General features: G+C 37.6%; 1 protein-coding gene across 1 annotated transcript; it reads left to right on the top strand.

The window, feature by feature from the left end:
* The first annotated feature begins 6,036 nt into the window (after nt 1-6,036).
* LOC103630828 (transcription initiation factor TFIID subunit 5) lies at nt 6,037-10,370 on the top strand. Its single transcript, XM_020539689.1, has 10 exons — nt 6,037-6,358; nt 6,472-6,655; nt 7,227-7,337; nt 7,418-7,487; nt 7,579-7,618; nt 8,243-8,407; nt 8,513-8,589; nt 8,704-8,820; nt 9,632-9,897; nt 10,358-10,370. The coding sequence occupies exons 1-10, from the start codon at nt 6,037-6,039 to the stop codon at nt 10,368-10,370; spliced, it is 1,365 nt and encodes a 454-aa protein (XP_020395278.1).
* Nucleotides 10,371-11,986: the final 1,616 nt, after the last annotated feature.

Below are 11,986 nucleotides of genomic sequence, written 5' to 3'. Positions count from 1 at the left end.
CGGACATGTCCGGTGCGCCAGACCAGGGCACACTTCGGTATGTTTTTAGCTCTCCATTTTGAACCCAACTTTGGTCTTTTTAATTGGCTTGTTGTGAACCTTTGACACCTGTATAACTTATACACTAGAGCAAACTAGTTAGTCCAATTGTTTGTGTTGGGTAATTCAACCACCAAAATTAATTAGGGACTAGGTGTAAGCCTAATTCCCTTTCAATCTCCCCCTTTTTGGTGATTGATGCCAACACAAAACAAAGCAAATATAGAAGTGCATAATTGAACTAGTTTGCTTAATGTAAGTGCAAAGGTTGCTTGGAATTAAGCCAATATAAATACTTACAAGATATGCATGGATCGTTTCTTTTATTCTTAATATTTTGGACCACGCTTGCACCACATGTTTTGTTTTTGCAAATTCTTTTGTAAATCCTTTTCAAAGTTCTTTTGCAAAAATAGTCAAAGGTGAATGAATAAGATTTTGCAAAGCATCTTAAAGATTTGAAATTTTCTCCCCCTGTTTCAAATGCTTTTCCTTTGACTAAACAAAACTCCCCCTAAATGAGATCCTCCTCTTAGTGTTCAAGAGGGTTTTGATATATCATTTTGAAATACTACTTTCTCCCCCTTTTGAACACAATAAGATACTAATTTGAAATTTACCAATTGAACCAATTGAAAATCTCCAATTTTTAAAATTATTTGGTGGTGCGGTCCTTTTGCTTTGGGCTCATACTTTCTCCCCCTTTGGCATGAATCACCAAAAACGGAATCATTAGAGCCCTTTGTAATACTTTCTCCCTCTTTGGTTAAAAATAAATGAGTGAAGATTATACCAAAGATGGAGTCCTTTTGCTTGGTGCTCATGCTTTCTCCCCAAAGAATGGAGAGATGCTTGGAGTGACGGCAAAGGAAGAATTTACGGAGTGGAAGCCTTTGTCTTTGCCGAAGACTCCAGTTCCCTTTCAATACACCTATGACTTGGTTTGAAATGGACTTGAAAACACATTAGTCATAGACATAAAAAGGAATATGATCATAAGATATATCAATTAAGCATAATCATAGTTTCATATAACATAGATTGCTCCCCCTGAATATGTGCCTTGAGATGAATACATAATTTTGGCCTTAAATGCCTAATTGCACATAATTAGGTTAATGAGAACATATCTACATCACATAGAATGTGAAGTGCATTGTGTCATAGTATAGGTGTGGTGCTCATGACAGTTTATGCACTTATGAAAGCATGTTATGAAAATTTTCATGGCATATTTTAAGCATTTACCCTTAAGGATTTCAAAGAGACTTAAGGACCATCCACCTTTGGAACAAAGGCAGCTTATCCTCGTTACAAGGTCAAGCTTTAAGCTCTTTGACAATAAAATCACTTCATCTAGTTATAACAAAAATGCACTAATGCAAGAGTGAAATTTATTAGAAGTTATACTAGTTACGAAGCAGGGTTAATGCATGAACATGCTTTCTCTTCCTTTTATACAAGATATGCAAGGAATGTAGGAAGATTTGGGTACATGTATGAATGAGATTGAGGAGTTTTACTCTTTTGTACCTTTACACAGTGATGCTCTCTTCATTGTGCTTTGTCCTTAGTCTTATTGAATTTGTCTAAGACCTGTACTCAAGACAATGTATGGAAATATTTTGCACAAGAGAGAGTTCTACAACTAGTGATCCTTTTCCAAGTTAATGTTTATAGATATCAAATAGATCACAAATTGCATAAGTATATCATGAATTCTCCTTTTAACTTAGTGCATATCAAGATAGATGATGATTGAGATTATCAATTGACATCAAATTGAAATTTCATGAAGCACTAAGAAGCATAAGTGATAATTGAAGTTATTCAATGATCAAACAACATATGCGATCAAAAGAACAACATAGGCATTAGATTTTTTCAGACATGCTCATAAATAGGAGAATCCGATAAATATGCTACTTTAACATTGAAAGCTACAATCCTTGATAAAGGTGACATTATTTTACCAAGATGGATTGAAATGAAGTAGCATGTTTCATGAGAAACCTTCTTCTCATGCAAGAGACTATATGAAATTACTAAGATAAAGCAATAGCCTCAATAAAATCAAGATATAAGAATAGACTCCCCCTAAAGGTATGCACCAAGTATTTGAAAGAATTGATTTAGTGCATACACTTTTTAGGACATATAGGGAGACGCATTAAGTATCTTGATAAGGGCTCATAAGATTTGCAATAAATAATTTAAGCCTTGCGATCTCATAATGAAAAAGATAAAGGGTGCTTACAACCACACTATTGATTGTTGTGAAGACCTTATTGTCCAAATAGGTGTTGTTGTCCTTGATGTTCTTCCTTTTTCATTTTAGTGTCCTCCCTTTGTAGTTGTCTCTTTTTCCTTCCAAACTTGTTGAAAATACTCAAGAGAGATGTTAATAGCGCAAGGGAGTATATGATGAATGATGATTTCTTTTAGATAGCTAAGATACACAATTCATCATCCACAAGTCACACAGACATGAAGTAAAGTCCTTATTATTAGTGCACATCATTAGAAAAGAGGAATATGCACCTTTAAACATTTTGACCAATCATAGGAAGTTCATTTCTTCATATAGAATTTTAACATCATAACTTAGAAGCATATCAATATGAAAACAAATATAGCAAAGGCATGAAATAGATTCTAATGAATAAGTGCATTAATGAGAATGAGATTGAATGCACATCTTAGCCAATTTAAGTTTAATAAAGAATCTATTTCTTCACAAAGATATAGTTAGAGTGAACAATCATCGATGGGAACTACATTTGATTGAGAAGATGAGTTCCCATACCTTTGATTTTACCTTCCTTCCTATGGGTGAAGAGCAACCCTTTGAGGCTTGAGGCTTTAAACTTGCACTCACTCTCTTGTAGGTTTCATAAGTGAGCTCAAGAGAAATGTTAATAGCAACACAAGCACTAGTTTCCCTTTGAGTAATCATTTTGATAAGGAATGGAAAATAGATTACTAAAGCATGGAAACTTTATAATATGAACTAGGTTATTCATAGAAGATGTTATGCTCAATTTTAACTCATAAAACAAGCATAACCAATCCTTTAAGATTATGGGAATAAATCTAATCCATAACATGGAGAGCGATAAATGTAGAAGAATCATATCCAATTTAAGCAATAGGACATACAACATAAATTATTGGATTGATTTGTCTCGTCATGATAAATTACGCATCTCCAAAGAGAAACATATTCTCTACTAGTGAGACTACATGGGTTACTTAGATAAAAGCATTAGTCTCACTATTCTAGTTATAGAGAGAATCTTCCTTTTGTAGGTGTCGTAGGGATTTGAATTCCTTTCGTGACACCTTATTCTTTTAAGAACTTGGAATATCTCTCTATATTTAGAATCATGGCAATAATAAGATAATAAGTGTAAAACATGCCATGAGTTACTTAATATTGTAAAACATGTAGATTGCCATAGTATAGGAATGATGAATATACAATCTACCATATGAGATGAACTTCTTCAAAGAATGGTGATATAATTTAAAGATACTTGAAGTGCTTTATTTTTCTATGTGACTACATAAGACACATAAGAAATGATATTCTAAAATACTTGCACTTAAAAGCATAAATGTTACCATCCTTTGGCTTTCCTCCATGTTGTAGGTCTTGACTTTTCGGCATAGGATTAATTCTTTATTTCCTACAACATTAATATCTTCCCGAGATGATATGAATTTTAGACATATTAGTTTGAAATAACCTTGGGTCAATCTTGGATATGTAGATCACTGTAGATTGATAGCTTGAGTTAATAAAAATTGAATTGATTTTCTCAAGCATCCCAAAGCTTCATACCATCTCCATCTCAGCTCCTGCAAAGCTTGTCAAGCATGTTTTGGTACCCATCTCTTGATGGGTCCATTATGGTTAGTTAACAAAGATCTAGGAACCCAAATGTCCTTTGTGCTAGCGCTTGGCAAATTCATTGCCTTTCTAGCACAAGTTGCAATTTTGGGTTGCCTAGTTATATATGAATCAAATGACAAGCTATAAGTGGAGGAGTTACCAATGGGACAGTCCTTGCATTGGTGTCCCTTTTCCCGGCATGTGTAGCATAGGCGTTTTCCAAGTTTTGAAGATTTCTTCTTTCCTTGTTTGTTGCTTGCTACATGGTTAGTAAAAACTTTCTTTTCTAACCATATGCCTCTTTGTTTTAAATGGGGACAAGATCTAAGTAAGTGTCCCTTCTTGGAGCATTTAAAACAAAGTTTATCATCCTTGTTAATAATCAAGACACTTTTAATGTAGGGACATGATCTAATCAAGTGCCCCTTTTCAAAGCATTCACTACACTTCTTATTTTCATTTGTATGAAGTGTAACTTGATTATTACCTTGGATGTTACCTATTATGGAGGCATGGTTGAGGCTTTTGGAAGAGGTGTTGATTTTCTTCTTTTGCTTCCTCTTCTTGGCAATCCTCAAGTCCTTGACATTTTCTTCAAGGGATGTAGTGCATGCCACGGTTGTTCCCGTCTCAAGCTTCTTCACCATGTGATCACGGTTACCTTGAGAAGGTTGAGCAATGCACTTCCCTTTAAGTTGTGTCAAGCTCTTCTTTAGCCTCTCATTCTCTTCTTTGAGCTTTTGATATGTGTCTTCTTTTGTTTCTGTGAATTCTAGCTCAAAAGAAGATTTGCTTGTCGACGGACAACAAGCATTAGCACATGGTAATGTAGTATCAATATGAACACATGTGCATGAGTGAGGTTATTGGAATTTTAAGTTTTCTATCACAACCTCATGGGCAATGTTTAATATGATATGATCATCTCTAAGATTTTCATGAGAGCATAGGAGCATATCATATTTTTCTTGAAAAGCTAGATTTTCAATTTTTAGCTTTTCTACTTGGTCCTTAAGCAAGGTATTCTTATTTACTAATTGAGCTATACAATGTAAAGCGTTATCTTGCTCAATTGAAATAGTTTCATACCTTTGGACCAAATCAACATGAGAGCACTTTAGCTCCTCATGTTCTTTAGTCAACTCGTCAAAGCATTGCATCTTCATGGAGAGAATACTTTCTAGCCTTTGACGAGCTTCGCCTTGCTCTCTCGCTCTTTCTAGAAGTTTGAGCATGATCGCCTTATCTTCTTGGCTTAGGCGAGCGTAGAGTTGCACAAAGCTTCTTTCTTCCTCCTCATCCTCATTTGTGCTTCCGCTATCATTTGCATTAGCCACACAACACATGTGGGAATCGAAATGGGAAGACAGACCTTCACAACAACACAAACCCCCCTATAGCAACACATCTGCAGCAACACATGGTTTTATGCGTTATAAGAAATTAGCGGGCAACGCTTAATATGCGTTGCAAGCAACATCCGTAAGTTATTACAGTAGTGGCAACGCTTAATATATGTTGCTAGCACCATCTGTTATTTAAATAGAATATGCCAACACTTAATATGCATTGCTAGTGGAATGTATTGATTAACTAGGATATGGCAACATTTAATATGTGTTGCTAGTAATATTTAATATTAGAACATAGAACAACTCGGTACGGATAACTCACAGACCCGAATTCTTCATACAATTCACCTTCGAGCGTTCCTGTTCCTATCCCTTCCCACCTCTCCCGTCTCCGGTGCCGCCGCCGCCCGCTCGCCCTCATCCCCCAAACCTCCAGCTCCCCGCCTCCCCCGCTCTCTCCCTTCCAGCAGCTGCCATACCGGGGACGGCTCCCAACTTTGCTCCTGTCAGATCTCCCTCCACATCTCGCCTTCTCCCCCTTCCTCTCCTGGCACCGCCTTGATCCCGCCCTGCGTCTGCCCCCACCCTCGTTGCCCAGATCCGGTAGTCCCTCCATGTCCGTCCGCCCCTTTCCTGCTCTCTCCCTGGCCGGCTCACTCCCGCTTGCAACCACCCACACCTCGTTCTGCTCTAGATACAGTCCTGACTGCAGGGGACGTGGTGTCGGCCCAACAACGAGGGTGGTACGGGATGGGCACCCAATACACGTTTCATTACCCTAAACTTTTCACTGCTCCATCGAGGGCAGACCCGCCGTCGTTTCTTCAATCTCCTCGCAGCGCCGGCGCTCCATCTTCGCTCCCTTTTTTACCCGCGATCGGCACGCAGGCGGCGGCTGCGGCGCTCAGGCTCGGGCTCTACGACTGCGTCAGCGGCTTCCCCTCCGGCCTCCGGCCTCCCGCCAGTCACCACGCGCCCTCGCCCCCGGTCCTCTGCACACCGGCCGGTGACCCTGCGTGCTTGCCTTTCTCTCTCCTCCCGCCTCCGGTGGATCGTCAAAGGCTCGTTATCTGTAGGCTGTAGCTACTAGCAAAGGCTCGTTGCTTGGTTTGACTGTGCATACCTGTGTTCCTGGTCATAGGAATTTTGGTGTCTTTGCAATCCATATTTGATTTATTATCCCTTGTCATAAGTTTTCTCATTATATTTTTCTACAGAAAAGAAACACAGAAGGTGGAAAGCAAAATGCTTCTCTTAAGAAGGCCAAAAAGGACAAGCTTGTAGGTGCAACTGGAAAAAACGTCAGAACTGAAACAAGCATGGTTTTTGTGACACTTCGAGTGAAACCAGAGCTAACTCTTCCAGCAACGTATGTTTGTAATTTGTTTCTGGTTATCTATGGTAATTTGTTCTCCCATTTTTTCATGTGTTGTCTGTTAGTGTGTCTAATCATTTCAAAGCCCTTACAAATGCCTTACTTTAGGCTTTCTTCAAGAATGTCATTTTTGTCACTGAAAGGTACCTCTAGGTCCCACATGTGAATGTCATCTACTTGCTAGAAATTTTGATTTTGTGATCAGGAAGCTTATTTTGTAATACAACTGAAAGTGAAGTTCGTTTTATAGGACAAGTGGACAACATAAAAATAAGACCCTGAATAATTCACAACAGACCAAATGATTCCTTTTGCTTTGTTTGTTTACCCTTTTTGTGCTCAATGCTTGGGGTTCACATACTTAAGCCTTTTCCCTATTTATGGTGATAGCCGGGATACATTCTAATATGCAGTTTGAACTCATACGGCAAATAGTTCTGTCTATAATGTTTAATTGTTTAGTTTGGAGTTTTGCGCTGGTTGAATTGTTTCACACTTTTTTCTGTCAAATTAATCAAACTTGATATGTGCGAGTATGAAAAGTCTTTAATTCTTTATATTTCAGACCTATTGAAGTTGAACAATCGATTCTCGAGGACCTGCGAAACCGTGCACAACTAAATAACGTGGCATTGCCATCTGTTAGCTTCTACACATTCCTTAATACACATAATGGGTAAATATAACTGTTATTAAATACTTACCTCATTGGTAATGCTGTGCTTTGAGTATCAACTATCAACATGCGGAACACAGATTAAACTGTTCGTCAATATCACATGACGGATCGCTGGTTGTTGGTGGGTTTTCTGATTCATCTGTGAAGGTCAGTCCATTCATGTCAAATGCCATATCTTCTTTGTCTTGCTATTTATATTTATATTTTTAGTTGGTAAAATTTCCTTCGTTTCCAACAGGTCTGGGATATGTCAAAGATTGGCCAACCAGCAAAAATATGTAAGTTAGACAATTTCTTATTCCTTAATCCTTACCAATTCTTCCACTCTGTATCTTCATATTCTTAATGTTTGCTCTGCTGAACTGCATGCATACTTTTTCACCTAGTTTAGGCCAAGGTCATGTTTGACATAATGTTTTGAAAATTTAATCAGCTTACCTTAAAAATACAAACTGCAATGTATCATCTTAAAATCAGAGTTGGTTGTACTTTTCAATTCTCAGTTACACCCTCCATTTCAAATTACAGTTTACTTTAGCTTTGCCCTATAAGTCAAACTCAGCTTTGATCAAGTTTTTAGAAAAAAACATATTGACACCTGCAAGTTCGAATAAATGTACTATCAACTATCATGACATATTTCATGGAAAATTTGATATAACATATAAGTTGTTTGATATTGTGGATTTTGATACATTTTTCTATAAACTCGGTCAAAGTTAGGGTAGTTTGACTTAGGATTAGGACAAAGCTAGAGTGAACTATAATTTGGAACAGATGGAGTAGCTTGCAATTGCATTATGTTTCCAAAGCCTTTTAAGGGCATGAGAATAATTCTAGCATTCAAATATTGTACTTGAGTACTGATGGTGTTTGCTAATCTGGTAAACTTTGAATTTCAGCAAGTTCACAAAACGAGAATGGGTGTTCCCATGGTGAGCACATATCAACATTAGATGAGGGGAAAAGAACCTATACACTATTTCAAGGCCATTCTGGGCCAGTTTATTCTGCGGCTTTTAGCCCTTTTGGGGATTTCCTCTTGTCATCATCTTCAGATTTGACAAGTAATACATCTCACATCATAGACAGTGTTTAATTTTTGTAGCAATCCTTATATTTTTATCTGTCTTTTAAATTTATCACTGCTATCTTCATTGTATTTGTTACAGTAAGACTATGGAGCACCAAGCTGAATGCCAATCTTGTCTGTTACAAAGGACATAATTACCCAGTTTGGGATGTCCAAGTATGTGAATTTGTGAATAGCCGTTTATGATGTTGACCTTATTATAAAGATTTTAGTACTACCTATGCACTATACTCTTTGTTGATGCCTTCTTTATTTATATTTTTATGACAGTTCAGCCCAGTTGGCCATTACTTTGCTAGTGCTTCACATGACAGGACTGCTAGAATTTGGTCAATTGATAAAATCCAGCCTTTGCGAATAATGGCTGGGCATCTTTCTGATGTTGATGTAAGTGAACTTGTTGGTCCTATACTCTGTGAATAGAGCTTTGGTTAAATTGAATTATTGGTGTTTTTAATTCTTTTATGTTTGGATATCTACTTGTTTTTATCAATGCCCTGTATTGATGCCAGCATGATTTGGCTGATCTTTTTTCCTTCTGCCTGAAAATGTTTTGCATAACAATGCGTCCAGTGGCACGTAAACTGTAACTACATTGCTACCGGCTCTAGCGACAAAACTGTAAGACTATGGGATGTTCAGACGGGTGAATGTATACGGATGTTTATTGGTCATAGGAGTATGGTTCTGTCACTGGCAATGTCACCTGATGGACGATACATGGGTCCTTTGATGTCTGCTGGTCCCAGAACAGAAAATCGCATCAACTATGGAGGTTCTTTAGCTCATGAATTCATCTTAAATATCACATGGTTGTGTCACCTTATGCCACATGCCCACAGCAGCCTTAACAACCGAGTTCAAAAGATAACATTTTTTTTCTTCTCTTTTTGCGTTTGTTCAGGATGCATGGGGCCTGATATATCTGAATGGAAATGTTTCATGTTTTTTTCAAGTTGATTCATAATCTCGCCCTTATTGGGTGGAAATGCCATACCTGAATCCCGGCCCCTATGTTGATGTAAGTGAACTTGTTGGTCCTATACTCTGTGAATAGAGCTTTGGTTAAATTGAATTATTGGTGTTTTTAATTCTTTTATGTTTGGATATCTACTTGTTTTTATCAATGCCCTGTATTGATGCCAGCATGATTTGGCTGATCTTTTTTCCTTCTGCCTGAAAATGTTTTGCATAACAGTGTGTCCAGTGGCACGTAAACTGTAACTACATTGCTACCGGCTCTAGCGACAAAACTGTAAGACTATGGGATGTTCAGACGGGTGAATGTATACGGATGTTTATTGGTCATAGGAGTATGGTTTTGTCACTGGCAATGTCACCTGATGGACGATACATGGCCTCTGGAGATGAAGATGGAACAATCATGATATGGGATCTCTCGACTGGCCGTTGTGTTTCACCACTGCTAGGACACAGCTCTTGTGTGCGGACACTTGCTTTCAGGTAATTATTATACGCTGTTGTAACTTCTTCAGTTCACCCCAAGTTTCTTTTTATCTGAACGCCTCTTGCATGAGCCTGCCCAAAGAGCAAGTGTTCATTGTAGTTAAAGGAAAACCTGGCTTGATAAGCTGGTAAGTCCACCCGTCACTCATAACCAGTTTAATCAACAGGACCATGTAATTTTACAATAGTGCTGTATCAAGGAATCAGTGCTAAACATTTCATAATCCTTGTTGGTAGTATTTAATTTGAAGATCATGTAATTTGATCTCATGAAATGATGTCTTGAAATTGGCGGTCTCACATATTCTGATGTATTTCAGAATTACACTAGTCTATGGGCATGATCTATAAGGGCAAAGTTGCTCTGTTTCTGCTTGCTTTAGTTTTTTTAGTTGATCAAAGTTGATACTTATCCTATGAGCTCTTTAAACTTAACATTCGTTTTTTTCTCAATTAGGTTTGCAATCTAATTCAAATATCTTTTGGCAAACTTAGTTTTTAGGCTTCAAAGCATAGTGCTACTTTGGGTTTAGCGCTCTCTGCTTTGCTCTGTCATTGCCTTTTGGATGTACACCAGTAGTCCTTAATCACTCTCATATACTCCCTCCACTCCAAAATATAAGCCATTCTAGCTCTTTTAGATACATAACTTTTGTTATGTATGTATAAACGTGATCTATACTTAGGTGTATAGCAAAACAATGTACCTAGAAAAACCAGAATGGGGAGTGTCTGATAATTTCTTGTCTTACAACTTCAATGTACCATGGATCTCTATATTTTGAGCAGGAGTACAAAATTTTATCTTCTCCAACATACTGACACATGATATTACTGTTACACTAATGGGCAAATCTTTAAAACACTACCAGCAATACACTTATACACTTAAATTCTCTTGCTCTGATTGCAAAACACCCTTGTCTTTTTTTCTGAAACAGCAAAGGCAGCTCATCAGCTAACCGACTGAGACTGCTTAAATCCCTGCCTACAAAATCAGCTCCTTTCTATAGCCTGCGGGTGAGAAATTTCTCCTTTATTCAGCATGATTTATGGTCTAAACTTTTATCCTCAATTTTGTAGTCCAGCAGGAAATGTTTGAGCGGGTGATTGGTCGCCTCTGATCACTATATTTGTAGCAACAATAGTAGCCATCACTGGCTCTCCTTTGATCTTTGTTTCTCAGTTCGTTCATTCCTGTGCTCTCCTATCGCACTATTGTATTCTTTTGCACATATGTTTCTTTTTCTGAAATGCTTTCTTGTTGTTCATCAGATTCGGTACCTAGGATGAAGTTTCAGGGCTGCCAGATTTCAGTTTCAGAGCTGCAAGATTTATGCAGAATTTAAAGACTATGCTACCAAAAAAGCTTTCGTAATTTACCTATGATGCAGTTCAGTATTGTTTAGGATGAGTCATATGTTTATATCTGTCTCCAAAAATATTTGTACACGCATGAAGTGGTGATTATTTTAAGTTGTGCTACTCTGTATATTGACTATTTTATTTCAATGAGAAATGGTTTGTCCATTGCAATCGTGTTTATGCCTAGGATGAATTGGACCTTCTCATTTTATTAATGGTAAATGTTGTTGTATATCAATTTCTATTCAATAAATGGTTTATTTCTTGCAACACATATATGTGCTCTCACAAATCCGATCTAAATGTTGCCATTGTTATATGGTTCAACAACATTGCAACACATAAATGTGCTGCTATAAATCTAAGCAAAATGTTTCCAAATCCAATACGGGTCAACCCGTCTTTGCCGGTACAAACACATGTAAGCGTTGCAGTAGGCAATAAATATCCGTTGCGGCCCAGCAACGTTTATAGCCATGGCTTACCAACATATAAATAAGTGTTGCAGTAGACCCTAGCAATGCTAGCAGAGGCAACACATAATTATGCGTTGGTATAAGTCTTAGCAACACTTATTTCAACTTCTAGCAACGCATAAATGCGTTGCAATAGGGGGGTATTTTTGTAGTGCTTTTGGAGAGGTGGATTCATCGTTTGGTCTCCATCGATCATTTTCTTCTTCTTCCTTGCAAGGGTTAGTATTACAAAGACCAAAGGAAGT

The sequence above is a fragment of the Zea mays genome, chromosome 6 (genome assembly GCF_902167145.1).
Source record: "Zea mays cultivar B73 chromosome 6, Zm-B73-REFERENCE-NAM-5.0, whole genome shotgun sequence".
Lineage (NCBI taxonomy): Eukaryota > Viridiplantae > Streptophyta > Magnoliopsida > Poales > Poaceae > Zea > Zea mays.
This window is presented reverse-complemented; position numbering and strand designations above follow the sequence as displayed.